The sequence below is a fragment of the Coffea eugenioides genome, unplaced genomic scaffold, assembly GCF_003713205.1.
Source record: "Coffea eugenioides isolate CCC68of unplaced genomic scaffold, Ceug_1.0 ScVebR1_3340;HRSCAF=4539, whole genome shotgun sequence".
Lineage (NCBI taxonomy): Eukaryota > Viridiplantae > Streptophyta > Magnoliopsida > Gentianales > Rubiaceae > Coffea > Coffea eugenioides.
In genome coordinates, this window is record NW_020863908.1 from 47,065 (window position 1) to 68,552 (window position 21,488).

General features: G+C 32.4%; 1 protein-coding gene across 1 annotated transcript; it reads left to right on the forward strand.

The window, feature by feature from the left end:
- The first annotated feature begins 8,910 nt into the window (after positions 1-8,910).
- Positions 8,911-12,340, forward strand: LOC113757821. Its single transcript, XM_027300932.1, has 3 exons — positions 8,911-9,043; positions 9,206-9,303; positions 11,820-12,340. The coding sequence occupies exons 1-3, from the start codon at positions 8,989-8,991 to the stop codon at positions 12,117-12,119; spliced, it is 453 nt and encodes a 150-aa protein (XP_027156733.1). The 5' UTR covers positions 8,911-8,988; the 3' UTR covers positions 12,120-12,340.
- The last annotated feature ends 9,148 nt before the right edge of the window (positions 12,341-21,488 follow it).

The window sequence follows — 21,488 nt, forward strand, 5'->3', positions numbered from 1 at the left end:
TTAGAAAGTATATTTGGTTAAATAAGAAAAATTATGCTTAGATTTTTGCAAGATTAATGATATTTATCATTTTTACTTAATTTTATAAGTAAGTGATTGATATAGTCAAAGAAAAGGCCAAATTCTTCCTTTATTTATATTTAGAGGGAAAAAGAAACGGATTGTTAAAAAAAAAATGAAAAATGAATGAAAGGAAGAAAAATATTATTATTTTACTCCAATGATTCACATACTGAGTAACCGGGGGTTGGCATTTACAAATGTCGACATTCGCGTAAAAAGGTATTGGAATTAAGAGTTGATAGGTTGCAATTTTATCATTTATTTTATTATTAATTTCTCCTATTACCTGACCCAATCTGGATTAATTGTTAGATTCTACTCACTTTTAGTATTTTGCATATATTTTAGGGAGTAGAACGAAAATACCATAATAAGTGCCGATTTGACAGTTATCAGGAAAGAGTTCAAGTAGCAGGCATCCAGGGTATTTTTGGAACAAGGAGATGCAAGACCTTTTTGGTAATTTTGACCGAAGACAACAACTAGAAAAAGGGCTGGAGCGCCGCAGGGGTCCGGAGCTTCTTCTTCCTCCGGAGTCCTCTCCGCAAGGAGGGCCGCCGCACACAAGAAAAGAAAAAAAGAAAGAGAACGGCAGCAGAGGAAAGGATGACTGGCTTTGTTTAGTCTTTCGTCTGTAGCTTAGGAGCATTATTGGTGACTTTTCCTTTGGGTCTTAGTACGCATGGCAGGAGCAAAGAGGAAAGCTTTGACTTTTCTTCCCCTTTAGTTCTTGCGAATTGAATTCTTCAAACATCTGTGATAATGGCCGCGGCTCTCTTTACAATTTCTTGTGGGCTTTGTTTAGCAACAATGAACTAATTTCCCTTATCTAGTCAAGGGACAACGGATGCTTTGGGTCATCTAAAATTGTGAGATCGATTTAATTTTATCTTTTTCTCTTATTTATTGGTATTTGCATATTCCTTGATTGCAGTGCTTATGGTTGTTTAATTAATTGATTGTCTTGGATCCGGATAATTAGTTAATTTAATAATCTATTGTCAATTGAGGTGTTAAATCCGTAATTGTTTAATTGCCTTGAAATAGTGACAACTGGCATAATTAGACTTGTGTCAGGGGAATACGCGGGCAAATCTAAAATAACCCTGGTAGTGCGTTATTTGATTAGAATAGGGCTCCTCTAATACGTAAGGTAATTGGGGAATTAAATTCTATGGGCGTACCTAGGATTATTTCTCAATTAGAGCAGTGATTAACGGGCGTACCTTAATCATCGACACAGTAAGGAGGGGTTGACTGTCATCGCTTGTTTGGCAGTTATAACCTATTTATTAGTAAATAATTGGAATTGCCTTTGCTTATCGATGATCAATTAGGTGAACCATTGCTGAAGTTATTTCTTGGCTAGATCCTTAATTATCACTTATTAGATTTTAGTAACTTGTTATTTAATTTCTAGTTGGCTATTTTACTTTTATCATTTTATTTTTAGTTGAATTGTTTAAATTGTCACTCCTGATATAAAACGCCCCCTTTGTTACTGTGAATTTGGAAAGGAACAATTACTCCCAGTCCCTGTGGATTCGACCCTGCTTACTGCTATCTACAGAAATTACTTTTAGTTTGAGCAGGTATTTATTATTGCACAGGCTGACGACCTGTCAAGAGTAGGCTTAGCAATTTAAATAAGTGAAATGTCGAGTAATCGGGAATTTTCACCTAAAAGTGTTGATTTTCGCGTAAAAAGATGTTTTCACTATTTAAATAAAATGAAATGAGAATAAATCCCTCTAAATTGTTGAGTGTTGGAATGAGGAAGGCCATAGAATTGACTATGTGATTTACTTATTTGTAGAATTAGGATAGAATGAGAGATTGAGTTGAATTTGTTAAAATTAGGGCATAATTATTTTTCTTTAATTGAATATTATGAGTATTTAGTGTAATTTGAGAAATGGCATAATGATTGGTTTCTAGATTTTCTAGGAATTAAATTTGACCAAAGTACGTATATTGCTTTATCTATTGAATCATTGAAGTAAGTTTTGTGTAAAAGTGCTTGAGGACAAGCAATGATTCAAGTGTGGGGGAATTTGATAAGTGAATATTTAACGTACATTTTGTACGAATTTGGCATGAATTTTTGGTATGTTTTGAGAAGATTAAAGCCATATTTGAACTCTTTTGGTGATAATTGCTTAAATATTGTTTAAGGGTTAAGAAATTGATAAATGAGTGGATTAATGCGTTAATTTTGTGAAATTGTGAAGGTAATTGATGTATGAAATTCATGCACAAGTTGAAAGAAATGTCAGGGTCATCCAGAGGACAAAGTACACAAGAAATTGGGAGCAAAAATGTAGAAAAAGGGAAGAAGTGAAAAACTGGAAAATTGATCAACACGGATCCGAGCTCGGATCCGTGTGTACAAGAGAGATCCGACCCCTCGTCTGTACTTCTGGCGGAGTGTATCCGAGGTCAGGACGATCCGACCTCGGATCCATCATGGGAAGTCCTCGGATCCTATAATCCGAGCTCGGATCCATTTTCAGCCCTCGGATCCGTGGCTCGGATCTGTCTCTCTCTTCAGCAAGTGGCACAGCCGTTTTTCTTTACCTTTCTCACAACTTTTCCAGCTATTTTGAGGGACAGAAATCGGTGGCACATGCTTCTGCAATAAAAGAGAAGACCAAATGAGTGTGGACAAAAGGAAACATCATATCTTTGACTTCTTTTTACAAAATCTGAGTGGAGGAAATTATGAAGTGAGAGGAATGGAATTTCTACCACCTTTTATGCAGAAACACAGGGGAGAAGCCTGGATTACCATACGTAGCTAGATTTCCTTCTTGCAACAAGTTTTCTCTCTAGTTAAGAGTTCTTAGAGAAGCATTTGTTTTTTTACTTGTAACCATCTTGTACAAGAACATAGGAGGAATTGGAGAGCTTTACCTTCAATTGGCTAAGCTTTCTTTTACCTTTCTTATACTTGTACTTCATGATGTTTTGCATTAATAAACTTGTGAGTTTGATTGTTAAATCATTCATGAGTAGCTAATTTTCTATATCTAGGGAGTAGATGAAACTTATGGCTAAATAATACTAATTGAATGTGATTTACACTTGTTATATCTTGTATTAACTTGTCTACTTGTGTAGCTGTTCTTACTTGTTATTGATTGATCACCAATAGCATGTTTATAGTGTTATTATTCAATGAGAATTGGTAATAACAATTGAAACACATGAGTAGAGCTTGAGTTGTATGTTCATGAAAATAGAGATACACTTAGGTGGATTATTTAGCATTTCATGAAATAAAACAGAGTAGTAGTAGTATTTCACCATGAAAATAGGGAAATCTATATTGCTCTAGGCCATTTCATCATGAAAATGAGACTTGGTAATCTTGGAAATAAATCTCTGGTTAAGCAAGAATAATAGCAAGAAGTAAATCCATTCATTTGTGTAGTTTATGCCATAAGTGAAATCTACATCCCTAGAATCTTCCTTAAGTGAAATTTCTCTATTTGCATTCAGCATTTGTTAAACTAGATTTGTATATCAAAGTTGTAGATTACAGCATTAGACTTTCTCTGCTCAGATTAATTGTAAGTCTAAATAATAGAGAGAACAAGGGCTTAGTAATTGTTTAAATTGCTCCTCGTGGGATCGACCAGATACACATCTTGTACTACAATTGCGACCTGTATACTTGCAGTCCAACGGGTTAAACTTGCATTGATAGTAAAAATCCCGTCAATTATATATATTTTGAGCTCCCACAAACATTTAAACATTTAAACCAAAAAAAATGCTCCGGCAAAGAAAAAAAAATCAGGCATTCAATTCAATGAGGAAAACCAAAACCTGGCAAAATCAATGCTACTTTGGCCATCCATCCTATATTAGAACAGAAGCATTCTAAATCTGTCATGTTCTACCATTGCGGCAGCATATTGGATGACAAAATAATTCCATTTAAACTAGAGGTGTCAAAATGGGTGACTTGGGCGGGTTTGGGTTGGGTAAAATGGGTAATGGGTATAAGTGAGTCAACTCATTTATACCCATTTAATTAGATGGGTATAAATGGGTAAATCAAAAAATGAATTGGATAACCCAATTACCCATTTATAACCCAATTATACCACTCTTTGTACCCATCATTAGTTTTAAATATTTACTTATAATGTTCAATAAACTTAATTACCAATTTTTTTTCATTTATACTCTATGTCACAAAATTACCTATTATTTAATAATTGAATAATAAGAATATAAAAATTTGAACTAAGTACTATAAAAATTAATATAAAAACTTAATCCAAAAATTTTGAACCCCTAACATTTTTTTCATATATAAATTTAAAATTTCATTTTATAAAGATAAGAAAATAGGCTAAAATTTATCATAAATTGGTAATGCTAAAAAATGAGCAAGTTAACAAACTAAGAGAAAATAAAATAATAAGATAAAACCAACAAATAATAATAATAATAATAATGAAACAAAAGTAGTTAACATCATGACAAAATGAAAAATTTGAAAAAAAAAAGGTGGGGGAAAAGAAGAGACTTGGGGGGAAGAGAATTCTAAATGGGTTAATTGGGTTTGATGGGTTACCCAATAATACCCATTTAATAAATGGGTATTATTGGGTAACCCATTTATACCCATATACAAAAATTTAAGATACTCATACCCATCTATTCATGGGCGGGTATGGATAAATTTAGTTAAGTGGGTTGATTTGCCACCTCTAATTTAAACCACATAATTAAAGAGCAATGGATAGAAATCCAATCAATGTCAAACCTGCAACTAAAATAGGAAGCACGTCTTCAATTTTACAATTTTACATGGACAAGCCAATTCAAACAGTGAAACACCATAACAAATATAATTTAAAAAAAAACTATTCAAGAAAACCGCTGAAAAATGGAAAAGAGGAGTAGCAAAATCTCAGTCGAATTATATGCTGTGTAATTTATAGTCCAGAAACTATAAGCAAATGAGAAGAATTCAAGCAGCCGGATTTATGGTAAACAAATGCACAATGGCAAAGACTCACTTTAAGGATTAAACATGTAATTATAAAAAGTTACTAAAAGGCAGATGAAGTTATTTAGCACTAATTACCAAGCATTGAACTGTTAGACATTCTGCTCAATCGATTCAGGAAACCAAACCTTGAATCACTAAATTACCCTTCCATGAGGAGAAGAAATTTGTCACTATTTATCCCCAGAAACTGCTTTTAATCTATGTTTAGGCTTTTAAGCTGTAATAAGAGTCGATTGTTTCCATTTCCTTTCTTTTCTTCCCTAAACTAGCCCTCCAAATGTTTATTTCCCTTTTTATTTCTCATTTATTATTATTTTTTAAATCACAACCTAGGACTGGAATATTAGGTTAAATGAAAAAAATAAATTTTAAAAAAGTTCATAAAAGTCTATTACCATTTCTTCTACTGTTTAAGTTTCAAGAGAATTATAGATTTTTATATATTCCTCTGTGTCTAGTAAAACTTGCAATATAGCAAAAAATATTTGCTTAGAAAATAAGTTTTCCGTCCAAAATTTTCCGGTCAAATAAATGTTTATCAAATTCATCTTCTCGCGCTTTACTATCCAACAAGGCCATTATTCTCTTTATCGAAACAAAACACAAGTGGCTACTTACCCAAAAAAAAAAAATGCAAGTGGTTGTCAATTTTTATGTTTGCTTTCTATCTGGATTTAGCTTTATATCTTTACACAGCAGGACGGGACATAGGAGAACTAGAATTTGATTCCAAAATGATTGTCTGTTTCCTAAGTGATTGTCTATTTTAGGAATAGCTTGCATTTTGTCTTATCTAATTAGCATATCTTCCAAGCTCTTATTTCCTGGATAACGTCCTAAAATTTTCAAGTTCCTCAACAACGATAACGTGGTGCACCAGAATTTTGCACTTGAAAATTAATCAAACAGCAGGGATGAGGATACTTAGATATCTATCTCTTTTGTAGTTATATCTATCTCTTAGAAAATGTTATCGTCTCGGAGGTTGATTTCTTTTTTTCCTAAGGCTCATACAATAATAATAAGAATACTTTTTGCAGGCATCATAAAGCTCTTTCCTCATGAGACGTATTAACAAGTAACCTAATGAGAATAATACGTAAACTTAAGTCATATTACATTAAAGACGCATATCATACCACTATATCTTGTCAAATCAACAAAGGAATGATTTTGGCACTCCACAAAAATCTTTAAGCATGCACTTCGCTCCCTTTTTTTCTCATTAATTAAAATAACTTAATAGCCATACACAATTTTGGATCACAAATGATTGCCCATCTGTGTTTAAATTTTGTTGGCAACCATCTTTTTTTTTTTCCAAATATTTGTAAGTCTACTATGTGTGACATGTGTAGTACTTGTACTTGTACTTTTTGTTTTTTCTTTCATTTTTTTTATCAAGGAACTAAATTGCCGAATGGTTAATAAATTTCGTAACGACAAAATGAGGGATGTACGATGGAGATGATCCATTTAACCAATGGTTACTGGGAAACCAACAATTATTGCAAGTTCATTTTCATTTATGACATCATGAATTAAAAGGATTCTTTTTGTTCTTGTTATATTATCCGAAAAGGGGCAGCATCTTATCAAGAGTGTAAGCTATAATCAAGAATTTGCCAAGGAGACATGGAAAAGTTTAGATTCTCTGGATAGGATATTATTTTCCTTTCGAATTGCATCAATTAACTGATGAGAAAAGAAGCCCCTTCTCCCTTTCCCTCTTCTTCTCTAGAAAAAACTCTCTAATTAAAACTTCTTTCAACTCTCTCATGACAGAAGAGATCAAAATTTTCTGATCTTTTTCCATGGGAGGAACTCTCTCTATAGTTTTTTTTTTTCATTTGTGTGAATAAAATCTCTTTTAGGATTTTCTAGTGAAAGTTTCTTCTCTCCTTAGGTTGTCTAGTGAGAGTTCTCTTCTCTCCTAAATTTTTTAGTGAGAGTTTTATTCTCTCATAGGGATTCCTATTAAGAGTTTTTGATAATATTTTTCATTTTTCTTTTATTAGATTTGAGTTTTTTCAAATTTTGATTATCAGATATAGAATTTCTTGGATCTATTCGACAGATCTCACCATAATCTTTGGACTTGAAGCAGTTAATTTGCAGATCTAGTGATTGGAAGCATGCACAAATGTCCATGGAGTTACAATTATTTTATCTCATTTTTCAAATTTGGAACTTTATAATGTAATTTCTGCCATTAGTGCAGATTTTAATAAAATTATGATATTTTATCAAAAAAAAAATAGGATAACATCTCGCATTTTGACAAGTACGTACTATTATATTCGGGTTAGTGAGGACCCTTAAGGGTTAAACACTTGTAAGGATTATCCTAGTGTTATATACACTATAACTTGTAGAGTTATAGACAAAAATAAATATCTAAATATTATTCTTTATTGCATGAAAATTCTAAAAAACTGCATGAGTTGGTGAATACACCTAAAGTCAAGGAAAAGAGAAAGTGAATAGTTTTGGAAAATTAAAGATTGAGGATTCAGGGGGAAAAAAATATGGGATTAGATATACTTATAGACAGGAGGCATATATAGTGACGATATTAATTTTGTTGCAGCACATTATGTCACCTGCTATAATTTTTATTTCTTTTTCATCGCCATACATAACATTGATTTTGTGATTCTTGAATACAAATGTATGATGTCTATGTGTAAGTTGGCTTGTAAATATGGTCTATCTAATATGCTTTACTGTTGAGTTTGACAATACAAGAAACCTTTGAACAAATCGTTCTAATCATCCCTGTCTTCCTTACATATTATCTTCGGATTCGACAAATTTTAGAAAAGGGTGTTATTATTTATGTGATCCAATGTTGTGACATTGTTGAAAGTATATATAGAAGTTGCCCTGCAAAGATAATGGTTATAATTCATAAAATCCTAACAATCTAAAAATTAAATTACAAGTTAAAATCCTATCAAATTTAAATTTAAATTACTAATCAAATAAATTGATATAACTTATCATATAAGATTTTAAAATTAAAATTTAAAAACTAACTAATTTCCAATATTCCCACTCAAGTTGGAGAGCTTACGCTTGTAGCTTCCAAATTGAATACCAAATTTTGAAATGCATGATGACTGATCATTTTGAATCTCTTCAGGTCATCAATTCTTGATATTATTTCAAAATAAGGAGAATTGATTACAGTGAAAAAGTCACACACCCTCAAACGAAAATACTTTGATGGGAATAAAACCCATAATATGATCCATTAATTGAAATGGCATATAACCTATTGAAAATATTGTAAACAGGAATAACTACCTTGCTAAATTAAAAATGAACATCCTCCAACAAAGTGATTAAATGTACACCCTCAAGAAAGACGTGCAAGATTACATCCATAAAAAAGATGGGGAACACCATTAGAAAAAAAGATAACCTTCCTTGACATAAATTGAAAAGAGAAAAATTGCCAAATTAAGATTCCCATGAAAGAAATTGAAAAACCATCAAGGGAGGATAACCATTTTGCTATAGCTTTCCTACACCATAGTCGTTGAGAAAGGTGATGGCTGTATCAAATTATCACTCTTTTTATTCCATTGCAGCATTTATTTCCTCCTTTCTCATGATACTGACGTTGTTTACTTTAGAAAAGAATAAAAGAAAGGAAGAAAGCTCTTGCTAATATTCTTTATGAATAATGCCTTTTCCATCAAATACATATTTGTCACTAGATTCCCAATTTCCAAGCAAGGGCATATAGGGCATTTAAGTGTTAAAGTATTGCCTATAAATACAAGGAATGAGGTAAGTTCTTTCTTGTGCAAAACCTAGTTTCGACAACTACAACCAGTTATAAAATTCTATTATCTCCGTTAGTAGCTTGCTAGTTCCCTTAGGAAAAAATGACTGAAGTCGTAGCCAACTACAACATCAATGTGAACGAATTCGCAGCCAACAGTAATCTTCTATTCTCTCAAAATTCGCACATCAGTTTTGTATTTTGCATGCATATGCATATATTTCTTTCACAAATTCCTTTTTTCTTTGGTTCAATAAGAAGTGGTAAGTATTTTATTTTCCTGGAATTGAAATGAGTTATTGTTTCTTGATGGAAATCAGTGGCTGTGGAGGGATTCCAATCAGCTGAAGTGGAAGCTATAATGAAGGCAGTTGGAGAAAACAAGACATGGAACGCAATTGAAGGACTCAATGACACGGTGAATCATGATCATATTCCTTTCATAACATTTTTCATTCTTTCGTGGGCGTGTAGTTTTGACTTGTTTCTGCAATAGTATTGCTGACTTGAATCAAATCAAAGGCGCCCTTCAACTTGTTCACGGGTTTTATATGTGTACTAGCATTTGTAAATGTATGGTTAACTTGTACGAGTCAGTCTTTAAAAGTTTTTATACGTTAGAATATCCCAAAATACAGCGTATACTTTACGTATTTTGAGATTTGTCTTAGCTTACTAAAAATTTGGTATATAGTTTATATAGAATGGTAGATCTATTATTTGAAAACAAAGAAAGGATTTAAATAATTTATCAATTTGCACAGAAACTCTTGGGAAAAGTAAAAGGAGTTGCTATTGAAAGTCTTGTGACGTGCGCGGAGTATACATATACAATTAAGCTCATCCTAATCAAGTTTTACATTTATAAACTCCTAAATACCCCACACGCGATTTATCGCAAGTATACGAATCGTGAGTGAGTATAGGGTATTAAGGGTCGATCCCACAAGGAAGATTGCAATTACCGGTACTACTAAAGCTTCTCTATTATTTAGACTATCAATGAATTATAACAAATTAAAACCTACTGAAATTATACAAAATAACAAATGAAAGCTCCTTGGGTTGTGGTATCCCTAACTACTCATGCAAGTGCTATATTTGGATCATTAATTACTACATTTAGGCTAGTTATGGTGTAATTTCCTAATGCACTTGAATCCTACTTTCGTAGTGAATCAATTATACTCATAACTAATCCATACCTATTTTCATGGTTATGAAATTAGCTACAAGTTCATTTCTTCAATGAAATTACATGAAATGGATCACTAAAAACCACATAAGTGCACCTCTACTTTCGTGAGTGTACTCCCTATGTTTAGCACTTCTTGAACTAGTGTTAAATCTCAATTTTCATTGCAGAAACAACACCTTAGATAATCACAATCAATGGTACCAGATTAATCATGATTTAAGAAGCCAAAGTACTAAATAATTTGCTCAAATCATAGCAGTCAAATAACCAAATAATAAACACTAACAATTATAGAAAGTTCAACCAAACCCAATGTATAAACTTTAGAAACACATAATGAACACAAAATCCAGAACTTGTATATTAACTAAACTTGGAATCAAATACAAAAGATAAAGAATTTGGAAGGAATACAACCCTTGTCACATGAGCTCTTCCCTTGCCTTCTTCATCTCCATCTTCATCTTTGCCTAGCTAATAAACAAGTAGGATGAACTATACTACTCTATACTCAACTACTAAACTAATTGAACTAAGAAAAACTAGTGAGAACTACATTTTTGTGGAGTTTCTCTAGCCTCCCCCAAAAAAACTCTGAAAATGTTCTTCAAGGCTTGTATTTATAGAGGAATTTCTTGTAATGGACAAGTGTTTTTTTATGTCTTGAGCCCATAAAGAAGCTAAAATGGAGTTGTAAAGCTTCTTTTGCAGCTGTCTTGGGCTGTTTCCACCGATAATCTTGCAGGAAAGGTTGGTCAAAAAGTTTGTGTGAACAGAACACAAGTTGGTGCACCGAAAGTAGTGATCCGAGGGATAGATCCGAGCTCGGATCGGTTAAAATAGCCCCTCGGATCACATTTTTCTTCATTTTTATTTTCACTGTTCATTGGGATCCGAGGCCTGCTACAGTGGATCCGAGCTCGGATCCTATGGTCTCGGATCCACTTGTCCGGAAGATCAGACGCGGGCTCGGTTCCTATTGGATCCGGGTTCGGATCACTTGCTCTGTTTTTGGTGCACTTCAACTGATATTTTCTCGATGTTAGAGGCTGAACCAGCTCATGTCTAAAACATGAAAGTTGTAGACTTTTGAGTTATCTTTCCAATCCATTAAGAATCACCTCATTTGGATCTGTGTAGGCTGAGATATGACCGAAATACCCTTGCCTGCTCCATGCTTTGTTCCAGTTTCGACCAATAACAATTGACTCTGTACTTCGGCTTTTTGACCTGGAAAACCTTCAAACTGGATTCATATGTCTTCACCAAAGTTGTAGATATATCTCTTATCTTCAAATTGGTTCAAGAATCATTTTAATCCGATCACTGTAGCTCAAGTTATGGCCGAAATACGAAAATGTGTCAAAACTGTCAAAATACACAAAATCCCACTAAAAAGTGATAAAAACCTCATTTAATCATTTAAAAGCATTTTTCACCAATTATAGCCGAAATGATTCATTTTCTTCCAATAATATAACTAAAGTGACTAAAAATAATATAAAATATTATACAATTATTACGTAAATTAGTCACTTATCATCTTGAGCACATTTTTGAATTGGTTTAAGCAATTAAAACTTTTTATTCATCTTGTCTACTTTCTTGAATTGCTTGATTAACCTTCTCCCCGAGCAATGCAATTTCTTACTAATTGGTCGGATCAACTTAGTTTTTGGCTACTTTTCTAAAGGATTTCAATTGATTCTGGGAACTCAATTATTTGGGGTTTACAGAATGCCAACCTCCGAGGTTTATGTGGTACTACGACTGCACAAAATGTGGACAAGACAGTCCCTCCTGATGTTCAAGAGATGGCAGAATTTGCAGTGGCAGAGTACAACAGGATAGCTGGGACCAAGCTGGTTTTGATAAAAGTGCTTCGCTATGTCAAGCGGGTTGTACGTTTTGGCACTTTGTACGGGCTTCACATGTTAACTCAGGATGACAAGGGCACATATACAGATCAAGCACTAACCTTGAAATTGAACAATGGCAAGAAGCTACTCCTGTGGTACAAACATAATGAACATTAATCAACAGCTGCTCATGAATTGAGAATGATCAACGTACTTTGCTAAGTACGTTAATTATCTGGTGTCTGTATGTGGTTGAGTATTATGTGTGTATGTTCAAAAGGATGGATGTACCGCTGAGGCACATCTCCCTAGTACTGTACTGAATCTCGAAGGTGCACTTGTACCAAGAATGCACCATTACATAAATAAAACCAGCTGTGTGTGTTTGAGTTCCTATATTACAATTCGTTCGCCTATTCACTTCCCAGCAGTCTAAGAGTAATTGAAAACTCTTGAAACCTGACTACATGTTTTGTGTGAGTATCTGTTTCCTGTACCATACCTTTATTCCTCAAAACCTTGCAGTATGTCAAAACGCGAATTTACACCAAGTCGAATTATGTTGTTGGTTCCTTTTAAATCACAAGCAACGCCCAAAATATGCTAACATATTGAGACATTCACATGAATGAGAGTTTCTGCGATGTTTGCTTGAAGTTGTAGTCTGGACCGATGTTTGCTTTGATTATCATTTTTATCCCGTCTACTTATATTTGTAGTTAGAAGACAAAGGAACAGACAAGGAAAAAGTACAAGATCGCACAGATGTTCTATTGAGCGCGACTAAAAAGGTCTGCGATAATTTGCTTGCCGCCATTATCATTATTAAGTAAAACTCTACTTATTCGAAAAGATATTGCTTGACAAGTGAACCAAAGTACCAAACTAGATGTTACAAGAGTTAAATTTTTTTTTCCCTGTTTCTATAACAAGCTTTCAATTAGCAAAATAATAAGAATGGGAACTAATACCCAAAGCAAAACCTAACTTACACTGAGTGAAACGGGGAGCTTCCTTTGGTGATGAAGGAAAGCGAAGGAATCAAAAACCAAAAAAAAAAAAAAAAGAACTTAAAAAGGAAAAAAATGAACATTATACGGAAATAGTAGGAAAATAACACATCTTCATGACGTTTTTGTCCAAGAACAATAAATATGGGGCAAATTACCTACTCAAAATATTAGACAGGGCAAAGTTAAACTCCTAAAATAAATAGTTCATGGGGGTTTTTGTTTTACGAATTATTTAAAACTAGCTGCTGGGTTGTAAATGGACACACCCACATCCATCATCACAGATGTAAATGGATCCACTCACATTCATCGTGGATGCACACATTGCTTAGATTTTCGATTATGTGCTTGTTATATTTCTTGAAGGAATTGATGTACGCTCAATTAATTTAGTGCATAAAATTTAGGGATAATTTCAGAAACCTCCCTTGAGGTTTTAACAATTTCATTTAGCTCCCTTGAGATTTTTAAAATTACACATATCTCCTTTGTCATTTAAAATGATAATACTACGCTTAAATATTTTAATGAAATTCCCTTGTTTGATATACTTATACTTAGAATAACTTTTAAAATTATTTTTACATTATTTTTCCTTCTTATTCCTTTTTATTTTAATTTTTTTGCCAATAAAACTGTAGAACTACCACTATTACCTCTAGTTTTTATTGATACCGAAGTACTATCGCTATAATTTGGTGTACATTTGAGTTAGTTAGCTATTTAGCTTCTGCAATCCGTTCCTATTTAATTGACTTGAATAACCGAACCCCTTAAATTCAAAAAATTAATTAGTTCCTAAAATATAATAAAAATTTTACCTGGCTTTCCAAAACTACCTTGTATCTTTCATATTTTTAACTACTTTTATGTTTAATGTTACAAACACTGCGTTTGATTTCTTATAATCCCAACTCAAGAAAGTTGAGAATATTAATCAGGGTAAATTTGGAAAAAGTTCATAAATGATTTCTTAATATAATAAAAGGATAGATAAAAGGAAACACTTGGTTGGGGTCATTTAAATAGGAACGGAGGGAGTAATAAATTTAGATACTAACACAATAATTTTTTAGCACAAATTTTAATATGAAAAATGTGCTGTGTTATTTACACGTTCTTCTGTTGGCGTTTACATTTATTGTTTTAGTTTCCGCCTTTGCTCTGGTAGTATTTACACTGTATTATATAATTGCCGCTGACAATTGTAGAGAATCTTGATCCGAAAGGCATTCTCTTGTGATGGATCCAATAGTTGATGGACGGAAGACTCCGGATCATGGGCCTCCACAATTACCGATGGCAACTTCAAGGTACAGTGTAGTCACCGTTACAATAAATGTAAACACTAAAACAAGAGATGTAAATACTAACATAACAACAAGTAAACGCAAAACAAAATTTTTTTCTTATAGAAATTTGTTCATTAAAATTTGTTGTGTTTTTTATATGTCTTGTGCCTTAAAATTTGTTGTGCTTTTTACATGTTTTTACAACAGCATAAAGGTAACAAATAACAACTTCCACTGTTGTTAAGGGACATACATACAATTACTGTTATCATCATAACAACGAACAACATCATCTTATTCATTTTTTTCCCTAATCCCATTCAGCTTTTTTTAATTTACATGCTACAATTTTGTTTCTTCAGACAATTTCTTCAGTTTTTCACTCTTTTTCTCCAATTCTTCTACTAGTAGCCTCAAAGTTTCATTCGCTTGCATCATTTTTTTTTGCTGCTTGCTGTGAATTAGTCTCTTTGAAATGGCATTAGCATACAATGCTAATTAACTAATTAGTGTCTTTGAAATGGCATGCGAGTAACTAATTAACTATTTTCTTGATCCTCTAAGAATAACAAGTAGTAGCATTATCCATAGTCGAGGCAGAGTATATGGCATGTACATATAGTGCTGCTCAACCATTATGGTTAAGAAGAATGCTCGAATTTCTACGACACAAGCAAATCAATCCTACCAAAATCTATTGCGATAGCAAATCTTTTATTGAATTGTCAAAGAATCTAGTATTTCATGGAAGAAACAAGCACATTGACATCAAGTTTTATTTAATTAGTGAACTAGCTCAAGATCAAGAGATTACCATTGAATATTGCAAGAGCAAAGATTAAGTTGAACATGGAACATGGAGCTGTTTCTCAAGTTGAAGAAGATGCTTGGTATGGTGCAATTAAAAATATTGGTTTAAAGAGGCAATGTAGGATATGACAGGTTGTCGATGCCTGTACAATAATAAAATTAAACCTAATTGCCAGTTAAAATAATCAATATTCGGTTCCAAGTATTGGAGCAGGGACTCTAGGGGGGCGTTTGGTAAGAGGGTATCGGATTCGGGGAATGGAATGAACCCCATAAATGGTGTTTGGTTCACTGGAATGGGAATTGAAATCTTGGATTGATTTCTAAAAATTTGGTGTTTCTCCATTCCCAAGTATTTTGGTGGGTTTTGTCCGATTCCCAAGTTTGATTCCAAGAAACAAATCCAATTACATATTATAATTATACAATGATATAATTAATATTTATATATATTATATATTATAATATATACATATATATAATATATTATAATTATAATATTAGTACATTATATAAATATATATTATAATTATTTAGTTAAATATAATTATATTTATTTAGTTAAATATAATTATATTTATATAATATATATTATAAATTTATTAATATTATATAATAATATATTTATAATATATATGTATATCTATAAATGTATATTATATGTGCATATAATTAAAATAAATACATGTATATAATATTAATAAATTATATAATTATAATTATATTTATTATTTTAAATATAATAATATATAATAACTATATCTAATTAATATGCATTATATTTATATAAAATATTAGTACAATTAATATTTATATATTATATAATTATAATTATATATTTATATTATAACTTTCATATAATTATAATTAATTATATATAATATTTAATTTAATTAGTTACAAACTTATAATAATGATATTATTATATTATATAATTATATATTATAATATATATGTATATTTATAAATGTATATTATATGTGCGTATAATTATAATATATACATGTATGTAATACTAATAAATTATATAATAATAATTATTATTATTATTTTAAATATAATAATATATAATAACAACTATATTTAATATGTAATATATATTACATTTATATAAAATATTTGTATATATTATATAATTATAATTGTATATTTATATTATAACATTTGTATATTTATATTTAATTATATATATAATATTTAATTTAATTATATATATAATATTTAATTTAATTAGTTACAAACTTATAATAATAATAATATTAGTTATATATATTATATAATGTATATTAATTTGTGTAATATAATTAATATTATCAATTATACTAATAATTATACATGTTTACTAATAGAAATTATTAATCAGTTAGACTAAATTTACTAATACATTTATACTAATATATTTAATTAGTAAAAATTTCTTATATCTCATTTACAAAGAGTCAATAACTATCATTTACAATGTGATTTATAATATATTTATTATGTTCCATTCCGAAAGAGTCGACGAACCAAACATCAACTACAGTAATGATACACATTCCAGGTACTTGAACCAAACAAATGTATTGGAATGAATGACCTCATTCCAAACCCAAGATATCCGAATCCGAATCCAATTCCGATGTGCGAACCAAACGCCACCTAGATGTGCAATGGGTTACTTGATTCACCCTATTTCCGAAGAGTTTGCTTGATCCGATATACCCGAATGGGATAGCTTTTTCACAAATAAATATTAATTTGTAGACAGGGCAAGTAGGATCGTATTCTCAGGAACTGGAGGTATTTGTCTCTTTCGAAATCCAAAAATAATAGGGGAGGTGTTTTTTGTATAAGCAATGACAATCAAAGAAATTCAAATAAAAATATAAAAATAAATAACTAACTAGAAATTAAATGACAATTCACTAAAATTTGAGTAACAATAATTAAAGGTCTAGCCAAGAAATAATTTCAGCAATGGTTCACCTAATTGATCATCGATGTGAAGCCAATTCCAATTATTTACCAATAAATAGGTTATAACTGCCAAACAAACGATGACAGTCAACTCCTCCTTACTGTGTCGGTGATTAAGGTACGCCCGTTAACCACTACTGCAATTGAGAAATAATTTTAGGTACGCCCGTAAGATTTAATTCCCCAACTGCCTTACATATTAGAGGAGTTCTATTCTAACCAAATAACGCACTACCAGGGTTATTTTAGATTAGCCCGCGTATTCTCCTGACACAAGCCTAATTATGTCAGTTGTCACTATTTTAAGGCAATTAAATAATTACGGATTTAATGCCCCAATTGACAATAGGTTATTAAATTAACTAATTATCTGGATCCAAGACAATCAATTAATTGAATAACCATAAACACTGTAATCAGAGAATATGCGAATATCAATAAATAAAAGAAAATGATAAAATTAAATCGATCTCATAATTTTTAGGCGAATCAAAACCTCCGTTGTTTCTTGATTAGAAAAGGATATTTAGTTCATCTCGGATAAGAAAGACCCACACAAAGTTGCAGCAACAATTGTGGCCATCATCTCCGAAATTGAGAAAATTCAATTCGGTTCGGCAATGAAGGAAAAGTCAAGATTACAAAGAATGCCCAATTGCTTTTCTTTGGCTTCACATCCGATGGAAGCAAAAGCACAATAAGACGAAAAAAGGAAAAGTCAAAAGAAAAGCTAAGCTAAAAAGTCCCGCTAGTTGTCTGCGCCTATTCCTATTTAATTCCTACTAGGTTGCCTCCTCCTGTGCGGCTGCCCAGCGGAAGAAAAGAAAAGCGAGAGTCCAGCCTTTTTCCGTCTCTTCCTTCGTCCGAAAGTACCAAAAGAGGGAAAAGTCTTGATATTCCAAAAATGTCCTTGGATGCATGCTGCTTGAACTCTTTTCTGATGACTGTCAAATTGGCACTTGTTATGATATTTTCGCTCTACTCCCTGAAATAAATCCAAATTGGTAAAAGTGAGTAGAATCTAACAATTAATTCACATCAGATCAGATAATAGGAAAAATTAATAATAAAATAAATGATAAAATTGCAACCTATCAATTCCCCCCACACCTAAACCATGCTTACCCTCAAGCATGAGAACAGCAAACAAGCACCAATATTTGACAATGGTCATTGTTCCATCCACCATATTGCCAAGATACCAAGTAAAATATATATCAAGTATCAGTGATCAATACCCAAGAAACATCACTCCGGTTAGTTTCTAAACCACAAACTTCTTCAATTCTAGGTTAACTAATCTAAGAAAAAGGAATGACACACAACATTTATCAGCAAATGGTCCAATTATTAACCAAAATCTCAACATTAAATCCACAAATCGGCAAGCTAATTTTTATCACACACTAACTGACAGGTGCCGAACCTGTGCAATAATAAATACTAAAAAGTCCTAATTACCACCACAATTAATTATAGAACAAATCCGAGTACTGGAGTAGGGACCTTTGGTGTGCAATGGGTTACTTGATTCACCCTGTTCTCGAAGAGTTTGCTTGATCCGATATACCAGATTTGTCCATACAAATATTAATTTTGCGTACAATGGCAAGTAGGGTCGATTCCACAGGGAGCGGGTAGGAAATTATTTCTTTCCAAATCAATAAAATGGGGGATGATTATTAGGATGAAACTGAAAATAAAATAAAATAAATAAAAATTCAAACGATAACTCCACAAGTACAATTTATTAAAAATAGCAATTAACAAAATTCTACCCAAAGGATCAACTGCTTAGGCACGGTCCAATTAAATGATCATCGATGCAAAGATATTTCATCCATTCATTACTAGGTTGGTTATAGTTATCAATAAGCTCTGACAACCAGTTCTTTCTTACTTTTTTGGCAGTCAAGGTACGACCATTGACTGCTTCCCTAACCAGATAACAACCCTAGGTACGACCGTAGGAATTTAATTACCCAATTGCATTAAAGTTAGAAGAACCCAACCCTAACCAATAAACACGTTAAGAGGGTTTATTTAAGCTAGATCTTACGCTTCCCCATCATAAAGCCAATTATGGTGGTTGCCACGAGGTGTTAACTAAATGAACAATTACGGATTCTATTTAATTAACATGGCAGTAGACTATTAAATTAAATCAAATACCCGGCCGTTGATATTCAATTAATAAAATACTCATGAACAATTAATTCAGGAAACGCACGAATAGCAATAAATTGGAAGAAATAGTGAAGATTCGATTAGATCTCACAGATATTATGGACCGCGCCCTCGCGTCAACCTTTGGGTAGAGGAGGAAATTAGCCGCTCCTCATAGCATCAATTTCACGTGATTCAATTGACATCATCCGCACAATTACCCAAGAATCAATTGCCCAGAAATTGGGGAGGATGAATTAATCAAAGAAACAATCAACGAAAAACCTGGCTTCGTCTTGTATTGGAGCCGCAATTACAAAGCAAAAGCCAACGGAGAATTGTCAAAGGCGAAAGGAACGAATTCAAGAGTCAGAGTCGCATAAAGCAAAAACTATAGAAAAGAAGAAAGTCTCCAATGTCTGACCCAAAGCCGCAGAAGAAACAAAAGAAAAGCAAAAGCGTCTGACCTCAATCTTCCAAAAAGTAAAACTAGAGCTAAAAGAAGTGATCCCCCCGAATCTTGCTTTTTCCTCCTTTTTATAGCCGCCGTCAGTAGTATTCCTCCCAAGAGGAGGCTTTTGCCTAAGGGGCGCTGATCCCACACTTCAGGTTCACGTGGACCGGGGTCCGGCTTTTCGGTAACGTCTACCTTGTCTGGCGTGGCCACGCCCTGAAATGAAAGGTCTTCTGGAAATTTACCTCAAGATATCATTTTTAATGCTAACCACCTACAATTCACACAAATATCAAATATGAGTGAAATTCCATTTCTTAGCACCATGAATAGCCAAAATTAGGATAGGATGACAATGTAAAATATGCCAAATAACTGCTCTATCACTAACACAACTTTCACTTCTTTTTTTTCGTTATTTATTTATTTTTTTTCTTTTTTTTTTCAATAGTACAAAAGACTTAGTCTCTAGCCATCGGAGCCTTTTGACGCGAACTCCAACATTTGTCAGATGAAGGAGCCCGGTTACTCAGCTCCTATCGCTATATGACCACGTACTCATAGAAATTACTACTTTTTGACGTGAGAATCGACACTTTAGATGAAAACCCTCAGTTACTCAGTAGTAATGACTAGTGGAGTACAGTCAACTTTATTTCACAGCAAGATAACACAATAACTCAAAATAACATAGTAAAAGAAAACAAAAATAGCAACCGCTAGCCTCGTTTCTTCAAATATGGAGAACTAAAATTAATACTGGATCAATTCACAAGAAAATGCCAACAATTATTCCCTATGCTTAGAAAAGTTAACAAAGAAATCAAAAGAGTCAAGCAATCACCAATATTCACCAAAGAGACGTTCTGGACTCAACCACATTAACTAGAAACACTTTTATTATTAAAACATGGCAATAGTAGAATTAGAGTCAATAACTCAACATCAAACCTTGGTATTCACATGAGAGCTAAGCACCAGAAAGAAAGAAAGAGACTGAACGAAAATGAACAAATAACAAACGAAAATGAAAAATTGACAGGGTGTCAGCCTGTGCAATAACATAAACTTGCTCAACTAAAGTTAATTTTTGTAAATAGTGGTAAGTAGGGTCGAATCCACAGGGACTGGGAGTAACTGTTTCTTTTCAAAATTCAAACTAATAATGAGGGTGTTTTTGTGTAGAAGGTGACAATCAAAGAAATTCAAATAAAATCCAAGAAACTACTAAAAATTAAATAACAATTTACTAAAATCAAATGAATGATAACTAAGAATCTAGCCAAGAAATAACTTCAGCAATGGTTCACCTAATTGGTCATCAATGCACAAGCGATTTTAATTATTTATTAATAAGTAGGTTATAACTACCAAACAAGTGATGACAGTCAACCCCTCCTAACTGTGTCGGTGATTAAGGTACGCCCGTTAACCACTACTCTAATTGAAAAATAATCTTAGGTACGCCCGTAAGATTTAATTTTCCAATTGCCTTACGTATTAGAGGAGCCCTATTCTAACCAAATAACACACTACCAGGGTTATTTTAGATTAGCTCGCATATCCCTCCTGACACAAATCTAATCATGCCAGTCGTCATTAATTCAAGGCAATTAAACAATTACGGATTTAATGTCTTAATTGACAGTAGATTATCAAGTTAACTAATTATCCGGATTCAAAATAATCAATTAATTAAATAATCATAAACACTACAATCGAGAAATATGCGAATACCAATAAATAAAAGGAAAAGATGAAATTCAATCGATCTCACAATTTTAGGCGATCCAAAGCATCCGTTGTTCCCTGACTAGAGTGCGGAAATTAGTTCATTCTTAATGAGAAGAAA

Excerpts from the sequence above, each read along its gene's own strand:
- LOC113757821 (XM_027300932.1), top strand. The coding sequence starts at position 8,989 with ATGACTGAAGTCGTAGCCAACTACAACATCAATGTGAACGAATTCGCA. Across the intron at positions 9,044-9,205 it reads GAACGAATTCGCAGCCAACA|TGGCTGTGGAGGGATTCCAA; the intron begins GTAATCTTCTAT and ends GATGGAAATCAG. Across the intron at positions 9,304-11,819 it reads TTGAAGGACTCAATGACACG|AATGCCAACCTCCGAGGTTT; the intron begins GTGAATCATGAT and ends TGGGGTTTACAG.